This window comes from Danio rerio, chromosome 4 (assembly GCF_052040795.2).
Source record: "Danio rerio strain M-AB ecotype USA chromosome 4, GRCz13ab, whole genome shotgun sequence".
In the NCBI taxonomy this organism is placed as follows: Eukaryota; Metazoa; Chordata; class Actinopteri; order Cypriniformes; family Danionidae; genus Danio; species Danio rerio.
Window position 1 is genome coordinate 69,198,150 of NC_141024.2, and position 11,262 is coordinate 69,209,411.

The following is an 11,262-nucleotide window of genomic DNA, read 5'->3' on the forward strand; positions in this document are numbered from 1 at the left end:
GGAAAGCTGGAATTAGGCAAATGGAGGATGTGCTCTATGAGGTGATAAATGGCTATCTTCCATTACAGGTAATTGAAGACATGTTATCTGAAAATGAAGTGAATTAAGGGAAAGGAACACTTGTAAAACAGTTTGAGGATTTAAAAAGAGCAATACCACAGGAATGGGTTGAAAGAATTGAACAAAACGAAAAGGGAGAAAATGGAGACATGCCTGATTTGTATTTTAAAATTTATTTAATAATAAATAATGAATTCACTTTTTGCTAAACTTACTCTCAAATATGCTTATGATTAGATTGCAGATTTCAAAAAGCTGTGTCGACAGTTTGGGGTTGATAATGTTGGTTCCAAAATGGATCTCATCCTCAGACTTTGTGATTAAATGTCAAATAGAGTGACATACAACAAGGTGTTTGAAAAGATTTGGGGTGCTTCAGGTGAGTTATGGCATGTATGTATCTGCATGTATAAGTACTGTATATGTATATATGCCCACATGTGTACAGTATATGTTAAACATTTGAAGCGGATCGAAGTTTTTTAAATTATCCTAATATATGAACGCTTGCTGCTCAAAAGTTTTAGGATAATTTATGAAAGGTTTTTGATCCACGTTAAAATGTACTATATTATTGTTGAAATGTTTAATTTAGTGTTTCAATAATTTAGTTAATTTTTTATTTTTCTGTGTTTTTAGGTGGTGTGGGTGTAATCATGTGTCCGTGTGAGATTGTTTACTCAATCAAATTTAACCTCAGAGCTGAGAGTCCACGTGATTTCACAGACCTTCTGCTGTCATGGAAAAATTTTCCTAATGTCACAATCTATGATTACCCTCGAGGCTTAGTTGCACACACAAATAAAAGATGTCCACGATGTCCACCTTTCCACCCATTTGAGGGCAGAGTGCAAGACCCCTCTGCTGAAAATATTAAACAAGCAAAAGAAGGAAAACTAAAAGTTCACTTTCCTTGGCTGGCACACACACACACAAAAAAAACCCCTGCAGATCCTGACTGCCACCCTGTGACCGGTCTGTCCGAGCACTACTGTAGTTTTCCACCAAAGCAGCAGTATGGACAAGAGAGATGTGCTCCGCACTATTGGTCTTATGCCAGAGCTGGCTGGAAAAGTTAATAGCCAGCGTGCAGAGCAGCTTTTTTCAGAAGTAAAGAAAAACAACTACTTCATGAATATGTTAAGACCAGCAGCACACATCTTTCTGGCACGAAATATTCTCCACCACCAGAATCTTGTACATAACCAAAAGAAAATAGAACATTTTAATAAATTGTTCCATGGCAACCATACTTTGGAATCTGATTTTAATGGTAAGGTCATAATTTTTTAAAATATTCTTCATACTTGTGTAAATATTTTATTAAAGTTTTAATGACTACCTCAAAGGGCAACATAGTTCACAGCATTTAACCTTTTTTTTCTTATTATTTTTGTTTGTCTTAGCCCACAGATTCACGGACAAGCATGTGTTTTCTGACTTGGAGATTGTACCTGATCATGAGCCAGTGTTAAATAATATGCCAATAATTAGTGAGTTTTTCCTTAAAACAAGCAAAATAATCTTACGTCAAAAGAAAAAAACAAAATTATTTTGCTTACCCCATTGGCAGATTATTTTGCTTAACTCACTTATTATTGGCATATTATTTCTCAAAACAAGAAAATATGTTTTGCTTATCTAGAAATTGCCTCTTGATATAAGAAATTTTAGATATTTAGACTAGAAACAAGACAAAAAAATTTAAGCAAGAAAAGCATTTTTTTGCAGTGTACCTTTTATACATATGCATCAACTGTTTTTCAATCTAAAGGCACACTTCCACCCTCTGTTAAGACTGATAAGAGATCCTTAGTGAACCAACGCAACAACTGTAAGAATTTAAATTGTTTATATTTTTTCTTTCATATTGGTTGTCATTTTAAATGGGGTGTTGTTGCTACTTATTTAAATTTTATATATTTTGTAGTGCCTGTTCAAACTTCCACTGGGAGTTTTTTCACTCTGGAATGTGTGCAGCCAAACAAGGCATGCTGGACACAGCCACCCAGTCCAGTCCAGCTGGAGAAGGTTAGATTTATATGTCATGAAACATGTTTATTCATTAGATGATCATTAAACATACTTTAACTAAAATGCATAAAGATGAACAGTGAGAAAGATATTGTATTGCAGAATATTATAGTATGTTCTCTTCATAGTTAAACCATGCCTTACTGGAGAGAGGGCCAAAAGATGAATTCCTAGCATCTGTTGGAGGCACAGTCCTCACCAGGTTGTATTTCCAAACATTGGGACTACTTCAAGATGTAGAGGCGACAGTAAGATTCTGCAAACACATTTTGGTATATCAATACCTTAACCCAAGTAGTAGAATAAATTTATCCTTGAATGATTACAGATTTTAAATGCTTGCCTTTCTGTAATAAAGGATGTTGCTGGCCTTCAGGTAATGCAAAGAATGACCTAGAGCAAAAAAAAAAACTCTGTATTTAATGTAAAGGATTGTATCTGCTTGTTTAATTGTATTTTAATTTATTTTCACTTAACAGGGTATAACAGTCCATGTGTTCAGTGCATATGTGACAGTGACTTGGTTGCCTCCAATGTGTGGTGACCCACTGTCTAATGTTCCTGTGAGTGTTATTGTGTGATTTTGTAACTGATGCAGTGTAGAATAAGTCATTTAGTGTTTGTGTTGTAAATACTACATTTCTTTAAAAATTCTTATGATTTTGTTTAAGGAAAATCTGGCAAGTCATGACATCATTTTACTACCTTCTTGGACAAGCATTCACTGGATGATCGATGTCTGTGACAATATAATACATAATGTCAAGTAAATAAATAGAAAATATTAAACTGTTCCACTTATTTTAAATATAAAACCTGAAAAGGATTCAGTTCATGAAATGTAATGTTAAAGTTGCACTGTCATAGATCATGAAGAAAAAAAAAGGGAGATCTATTGGCTTGATTCCCTCTCTGGACGGAGCTTCAATGATACACGCTACTTGAGCAGTTATTGGTTTATGAGTGAAAAGTTAAGAATTCGGGATAATAGTAGTTCTGTTTTAAACCACATATCCCTGTTTTTTTTCTGTTTTTTTTTCACTTTTTTCCTCTTTGTTCTGATTTATCTATCTTTATATGTTCATTGATATTATTTTAATCAGTCCCATCTAAATGTCTGACGGACTGTAGGCCCTGTGATATGAGAGCTTTCAATTTAAATGTTTAATGTTTTGTATGTTTGTTTCTTTTAATATTGTTCTCTACAGAAAACTAGCACACCATGTATGTTTAGACACATGGGATGAGTACAGTGCTGATGAAATTCCAGTAAGCATCACCCATAAACATTGTTCCTTAACTACTTAATGTTTTCACTTTATTATTATTTTTTTTTACTAATTGTTGTTGTTAATAGTGGTGTTCTTTTTGTTTTTTTGTATTACCAGGGCATTCCCAAACAACATTGCTCAAATAACTGTGGAGTGTTAGTGTTGATGGTAAGTAATTAAAAAAAAAAGTTTCTTCAAAAACTTAATGTTTGCATATGCTGTTTTTTTGCTTGGAATCATTACAAAACGAATATGCTATTTTAGTATGCAACTGTACATCTGCTCTAATGTGCTGTTTATTTATACAATTTATTTGTAGTAATGTGGGAGTTTTCACATGAACATATCTTTAAAGGCAACCAGTTGTCTACAGAAAGTTTAATTGTCTTCAAAAAGGAAACTTGTTTCTTTTCTCAAATTATTCAATCAAAACAAATGTGTTTTGAAACCAAAGTCCTTATTTGTTACCCACAACACATCAAGATTTGATCAAGTCAAAATTTCATAATCTGACTCAAATGTACATATAGATTATAAGATTTAGGTGAGGATTGAAGCCAGGTCTCTTGGACTCAAAGCTGGGGCTTTTCCCAGCTGAGCTAACTCCTCAACTTATGAACCCAAGAGCAGAAAATTAATAATGGAACTTGAGGCATTTAGTTTTAGAAAAAAACAAACAACTGATCTTTACTTGAAAAAAAGAATACAAAGTACAACAGAAATGACTGAAGCTGAGCTTCCAGTAAACAGGCAAAACAAATCTGACAAAAAAACACAACAATAAAGTGTCATTTAGCTTCTCAAGAGAATCAGGAGAACAATAATGGCTGAAGACTGAACACACGAGGGGCGAGGCAATGGCACAGTAGGTAGTGCTGTCGCCTCAGAGCAAGAAGGTTGCTGTTTCGAACCTCTGCTCAGTTGGTGTTTCTGTGTGGCCTTTGCGTGGGTTTCCTCTGGGTGCTCCGGTTTCCCCCACAGTCCAAAGACATGTGGTACAGGTGAATTGGGTAGGCTAAATTGTCCGTAGTGTATGAGTGTGTGTGTGTGTGGATGTTTCCCAGAGATGGATTGTGGCTGGAAGGGCATCTGCTGTGTAAAAAAACTTGCTGGATAAATTGGCGGTTTATTTCGCTATGGCGACCCCGGATTAATAAAGGGATTAAGCCGACAAGAAAATGAATGAATTAACACTAGCTTGTTACACACAAACTTTGATAGGGCAAAACACAAGTGTTGCTAATCTAGCTTGAGTGGTGGCACACAGCAGATGGTGGGAAAGTGGTGCCATCCAATGTTCTGGAAGGTGTGTAGAAATTGGATACTGGTGTGTGAAAGGTCAGGAGCACCTCCCTCTGGTTAGGAGGAGAAATGCAGCTCAGTAAATTCTTACATTGATGACTCTAAAACATGAAATAAGTAAGCTGACCAAAGTTCTTACGAAGAGAAGAGTTTATCAAATAAATAATGTGTTGTTGAATGTTCAGTTTACTTGGGTCATGTGTATTTGGGCTTTGGGGGGAACATGGGGGAAACCCATGTGAGCACAGGGAAAACGAGCAAACTTCACACAAATGTCAACTGGTTCAGAGGGACTTTAACCTGTGAAATTCTTGCTGTGAGGCAACAGTGCTAACTACCAGGTCTCTGTGTCACCCAATCTAGAAAGGAGGGTGAGTAGGGGGATTCTTCAAGAAGAAGATAACTGAGGTAAAAAAAAAAAACTCTAGTTATTTGTATTGAGTTGTGTTAGCTAATGCAGGACCAGCCGTGAACAATCATAAGCATGTGATCCTCTTGAAAGTAGCTCATAAATAAACCTCACTAAATGAACAGAAAAACTACATGAACAAGCTGCCGTTTTGAATATACCCGTGTTTGTGTGGACAAGGGCTCATTTTTGAGGACTCTGCTCTCCATTGTGAAGCTTCATATGAGTGTTGAGGCTTCTTTTATGTTTAAAGTCTTTTCCACATTTACTGCATCTAAAACACTCTACTGAATGAGTCTCCATGTGGTTCTTAATGGAGTCTTTGTGTGTGAGACTCTTTCCACACTGATCACATCTGAACACTATGGTTCCAGTGTGACCATTCATGTGGTTCATGAGGTTAGCTTTGGTTGTGAAGCTCTTTCCACACTGAACACATGCAAACGGCTTCTCTCCAGTGTGACTTATCATGTGGTGTTTGAGTGTGCTTTTATATGGAAAACCTTTACCACACTCTGTGCATTTGTATGGTTTTTCTCCAGTGTGAATCCTCATGTGGATTCCAAGGTCTTGCTTTTGAGAAAAACTTTTCCCACACTGTGTGCAAGTAAATCTTCTCTCTCCAGTGTGTGTTCTCATGTGGATTTTAAGGGTGACATTTTGCTTAAAACTCTTTCCACACTGAGAGCAAGAGTAAGGTTCCTCCCCGGTGTGAATTCTCATGTGTACTGCCAGGTTTCCTGTATTATAGAAGCTTTTTCCACATTGTTGGCATGTGTACTTTCTCTCCCCAGTGTGAATTCTCTTGTGTGCTGCAAAGTTTCCTACATGATTGAATCTTTTTCCACATTGTTGACATGTGTACGGCCTCTCTCCAGTGTGAATTCTCATGTGGGTTTTAAAGCTTTGTTTTTGACTAAAACTCTTTCCACACTGTTCGCAGGTGTAAGGTTTCCCCCCTGTGTGAACTCTCATGTGAACATCAAGCTTTGGCTTTTGACTGAAACTTTTTCTACACTGTTTACAGCTGAAATTACATCCAGATTTGGATTTCCGAGGTCTTCCACGTGATGAAGTCTTTTTAGTCAGTGTGGGTTTTTCATCAGTCGTTATGTCTTGGTGTTTCTCAAACTGCTGTTTCTCTTCCATTACATTCTGATGAAGAGTCTCTTCTTTCAGCACCATCAGGTCTTTAAAAGAAAAAAAAGTTAACTTTAGTATGAAGGCTCAAAGCGAGAAGCATGAGATGGATGTTTCACCCACAAATGAAAATGACAGGCTGCAGGCGATTGCCAATGCTATTAATTATGTTATTATGTTAATGTTATTATCAGTCAAAACTCATTTCACACGGCATGATTTGAATCGCCAACAGCTCCAGATATTTAGCATGCCAAATATCTAACAGGCATTGGCGATTCTCTCAGATGGCATCTTTAGTTCATACTGTGTGATTTTCACTCAAGTGAATGGGCACCAATTTGCCTGTGATGTCAGGCATTTGTCGGCAATTTCTCAAAACCTGTTGGCAAGTAAAAATCAGGGCTAAAATCATGCAGTCAGAACTAAGCATAAGCAGAAGGAAAATTAATGAATTAACATACAAATTCTAAATGCCACGTTTGCTGTAAACTGGAGTGATGAGGAGATGGCAAGATGACATACTTTGCTACTTGTTTTAATTTATTTGTACTTTTGTCTTTGTTTTCTTGCATTTGTGCATCTCCTGAGGCTTAGCTGAAGACCAACGTGGTGACATTTTATATACCTGTCAAGATGCAGAAATGCCATCTAAAAAGGCATCTTTGGTTATCTTTTCTGCTGGAGATACTATTGTCCTAAAAAACGTTAAAAAAAAAAACAACTTACATATAAAACCGCCAAATGGTATTTGTTGAAAATAGTTATCGTCCCATGCCAAAGCATTTATTTAAAAAACTCTCAAGCAAAAATATTTCAATGGCGGCGCCTGCTAGTATGTGAAGAATATGGTCAATACTGACGAACTTTACACTCAAATTTTTGCATATAATCAGCATGCTGTAATCTCTACTAGTTTGTTGGCCAGTTGTAGTCAGTGCAATGCTAAATGTTATTGTTATACTATAATTTGTCTCACGTCGTTTCACAACATAATATAGTTTACAATACTGTACAATGCTTCATAACAATGAATCATTTTAGTGTCTATTTCATTCAGCATCTTTACAATTAGGGGCATCCAGGTTTTTTGACATACTTTAAACCAGGGTTTCTGCAGGTTTCACCAAGTTAAATGTAAGACTTTTAAAGACATTTTAAGACAATTATGAATGGAATTTTAGACTCATAAAGGGCTACAGGTTAAGGAATTTTTCAATGAACCAGATTTAGTTTTGTCCTATCAAAAATATATAATTTAATACATTCAATAATACAATAATAAATAAATAAATAAATAAATAAATAAATAAATAAATAAATAAATAAATAATTTAATATTTTAGACATTTCTGAGCAAAACTTTTATCCATAAACTTTGGATTCAGATTGGATAGCAGAACATGAACAAAGGAAAATGAAGACTTGCTTAAAAAAAACATCTGAGACCTACAACTAGGGCTGCACGGTTTATTGTATATTTATCATGATAATGATTTTTGGGATCCACGATCAGTAAATATCGTCGCGATTTGCTGTATAAAGACAAAGCTGTTTTTTAATGGGCGGAGTTTACAGTTTGGACTGCTGCTGCATCACAAGCATGATGTAACTGCGCATAGATTGCAAGCGCGCTCACTCTGAAGTGGCTTGGCATCACAAGATTACAGTGATCTGGAGTGAATACAATGGCAGTGCAGCGTGAAGTAAGTGCAGAAGTACAATCGTTAGTCCCCAAAAAGGGGTCATACTCCATTGTCTAAAACTATTTCGGTTTCGAGGAATGGGTCATTGAGCAGCTACGAGTCTTGTGCTAACTCTGCTCATGTTCTGTTCATGAGTCCGTACGTCTCAAGGCAACACAAATAACCTAATAAAGCATCTTAAAAGCCACCACAAAGTACAATATCAAGAATTTCAACGACTGAAGACACAAACCGCATCCACAAAGAATTCCCGACCCTCCACAACACAGGCAACAATATTAGGCACAGTGTTTATGTCATGTAATGTGTATTTATGTAGCGCATTTACAGTGTATGGCCATACACCCAAAGCGCCTTACAATCATGAGGGGGGTCTCTCCACACCACCACCAGTGTGCAGCATCCACTTGCATGATGCGACAGCAGCCACAGGACAACGACATCAGTGCGCTCACCACACACCAGCTATTGATGGAGATAATGCAATACCATATCCATCTAGCTCGCAAAGAAACAAGGAAATAGCTAAGGCGATCGTGTTCCACTTAGCCAAGAACATGTGTCCAATAACTACAGTGAACAGTTAGGGGTTTAAAATAATGATCACTACACTTGACAAAAGATACAGCCTTCCATCAAGCTATCATTTTTCTAATGTTGTGCTACCCTGGATGTATACGAAATGCTGCCAAAAAATAGAACGAGAAATTCGCACCATCGAATATTTTGATGCCATGACGGACTTATGGTCAAGTAGAACTGCAGGACTGTATTTGAGCTTGACCGTTCATTTTATGGACAGCGAGTTTGAAATGAAAAGCAAGCTTTTGCAAACTTCATTTTTTCCCGCAAGACCTTACAGCAGAGTTTATTGCCACAGGCCTCAAAGAAGCGATCTAAGCATGGGGCTTGTTGGAGGAAAGACTTGTATGCATTACATCGGACAATGCAGTTAACATGATTAGAGCAGCATCTGTGAATAACTGGAGGAGACTGCTCTGCTTTGGTCACAGACTGCATTTAGCCATTGGTAAGTTCCCCCCCAGATACACTGAAACTATTTGAAAATACACTCTTTCTTTCATTTCTTTTTTTTCTTTCTTTATTCACTAATTTATTTTTCAATGACACATTCAGCAAATTATGCATAATATTTATTCTGCTAATATATCAAATTTGAAAAATTTTAAGTCAAATACCATTATGTTAATGTATGTGAACCCAGAGTAATTTAGAATAAGTTATTGTTTAATAATAAGGATTGATAACTGCTTTATATATAATTTAGGCCTAAAGAATTCCTGTCTTTCAATGAGTGCTTATGTGTATTTAGGAGAACTAGGCTGCACACTCAGGGCTGCAAGATGGATTTAATTTAGTATTCTTATTATTAAAATATATATCTGAATAAGGATCAGAGGACTGAGTTGGTGTTTGAGAATGAAAATCAACCTGTTTGTTTCTGCAGATCTTCCTGTTTGACTGTGAATGTTTCTTCAATCTTCACATCTTCACTCTCCTCTTTAATAAACGCCATCTTTATAACAGTGTGGAGATTAGTCGCTTCAGCAGGAGTTTTTCTCAGTGTTTGGACACTTTATTCTGCTTAAAATGAACAAAAAAATAAAAATGTCCTGTTTAAAATAAATAAAACAATGATCAGAATCAAAACAACTTCTCTTCAACAGTTTATTTATATGAGAGTGATTAACAAAAACAAGAAATCAGGTAAAAGAGTGAGTCCGAGCAAGACACAATGAGCAGACTAAAACTAGTACTCCATTTATTATATATAGTGTTGTATATTTAGAATGGAATGACATTTTGGTATTTAATCAAGTAACCTTCATTAAAACACTTAATAGACTTTTCTTTTGCTTTACTATAGTGCTACGTTGTATAAAGGGTTAAATTAATATCGTCAACAGCAGGTACATAATTTAGCATCGGAAGAAAAAAAAACTTTAACTTTAAACAATCAGTTTATAAAAGTGTAAAAGATTGAAAACAAACCTTCCTCCAGTTGAAACACAGCGCAAAAGCGGCGCCGCCTTATGACGTCACAGCACAACGCCAAAATAAGAGTCTTTTTTTTGTTCAGCTTTTTTTGCCACTAACTGTCATGAGTCATGAATGACTTATTGATAAATTTCACCGTTTTTTACTTTACACTTTATCAGCTCTCTCTCACATAGACACACAGAAATATTTAGTATTTGAAGCTGATCAAAACATTTTTAAGACAATTTTGAAAAACCTTTTTAATTCACTTCATGATTACTTGCATGTCTACATTACACATTACTAAATCTCATCTTTGATTAAGACCTCATGTTTTCTATTTCTACAACTTCCTTCGAGTTTATTTTTTTTCATATGAATTTTCGTCTCTTATTATCTGTATTCCACATTTCTTGTCATTTTTATCTTCTGGAATAATATTTAACTTTACCTTAAGCATATAAAGGGGTAGTTCACAAAAATTACAGTTCTGTCATTTACTCATCCTCTTGTTTCAAACCTGTTTGAGTTTCTTCTCCTGAATGCAAATGAAGATATACTGAAGAATACATGGGGCAAAAATGTCTTCACACAAGTAATCAACATTTTAGTTTCTGCCTGACTGCTTGAGTCCATAAAGTGATTATTTTAAATTTTCACACCAGTTTCTCTTTTCTTTCAGATTTTACCTCATAACTAGAACCAAACAGAATCTGCAGACTTTTTTTTGCTATTTCTTCTGAGATTTTTGTAAAAAAAAAAAAAAAAAATCTGCGGATTTATGTGGTTTTATCTTGGGAGTATCTTAACAAAAAAAATTTTACAATGCAAATCCATCTTGATCCACTTGTTTGGTAAACAAAGCAAGTCTCTTCTATATTATCTCTACTAAAAGACAGAAAATATTACTTTACACACTGTATTGAAGATAAATCAAACAAACACTTTCATATTAGTTATTATTACTGAAATTAATTTAAAAAACTGAAAATAATTTTAATTTACACACATTTATACAAGTAAATAAATAAACTCGATGGGCTAAAATTCTGTGGATTTCTGTGCACACAGATTTTATGTGGGCCTACTCATAACCTTCTGGCGTTTCTATAAAAAATGTCACATTCTATTGGTGCATATAAATATGCTGCTTTTACATCCATCAGGTGAGCAATCAGGGGCAATGCGGTGGCCCATGGATAGCACGTTCCCCTCACAGCAAGAAGGTCAATGGTTTGAGCCTCGGCTGGGTCGGTTGGCATTTCTGTGTCCAAAGACATGGCATAAGTCCAAAGACATGTGGTATGGGTGAATTGGGTAAAAGCTCAAATTGACTGTA

The 11,262-nt window shown here is 35.7% G+C and overlaps 1 protein-coding gene and 1 long non-coding RNA gene across 4 annotated transcripts; one reads left to right on the top strand and one right to left on the bottom strand.

Annotated features, from left to right (window-relative positions):
* The first annotated feature begins 1,050 nt into the window (after positions 1-1,050).
* LOC148682374 (uncharacterized) lies at positions 1,051-2,566 on the top strand. The gene is made up of 6 exons (XR_015942878.1): positions 1,051-1,333; positions 1,467-1,553; positions 1,835-1,894; positions 1,991-2,091; positions 2,223-2,342; positions 2,423-2,566. It is a non-coding gene; the product is annotated as an uncharacterized LOC148682374 (long non-coding RNA).
* A 1,160-nt stretch (positions 2,567-3,726) lies between these two features.
* On the bottom strand, positions 3,727-9,986 carry znf1070 (zinc finger protein 1070). 3 transcript variants are annotated; one of them, XM_087245577.2, is made up of 3 exons: positions 9,936-9,986; positions 9,375-9,524; positions 3,727-6,266 (listed from the first exon to the last, which is right to left on the bottom strand). In XM_087245577.2, the coding sequence occupies exons 2-3, from the start codon at positions 9,457-9,459 to the stop codon at positions 5,260-5,262; spliced, it is 1,092 nt and encodes a 363-aa protein (XP_087101703.1). In that variant the 5' UTR covers positions 9,460-9,524; positions 9,936-9,986; the 3' UTR covers positions 3,727-5,259.
* Between the last annotated feature and the right edge of the window lie 1,276 nt (positions 9,987-11,262).

Coding starts and splice junctions, on each gene's coding strand:
- znf1070 (XM_087245577.2), bottom strand. CDS start 9,459: ATGGCGTTTATTAAAGAGGAGAGTGAAGATGTGAAGATTGAAGAAACA. Junction 6,267..9,374: donor AGATCTGCAGAAACAAACAG/GTTGATTTTCAT, acceptor TTTCTTTTAAAG/ACCTGATGGTGCTGAAAGAA.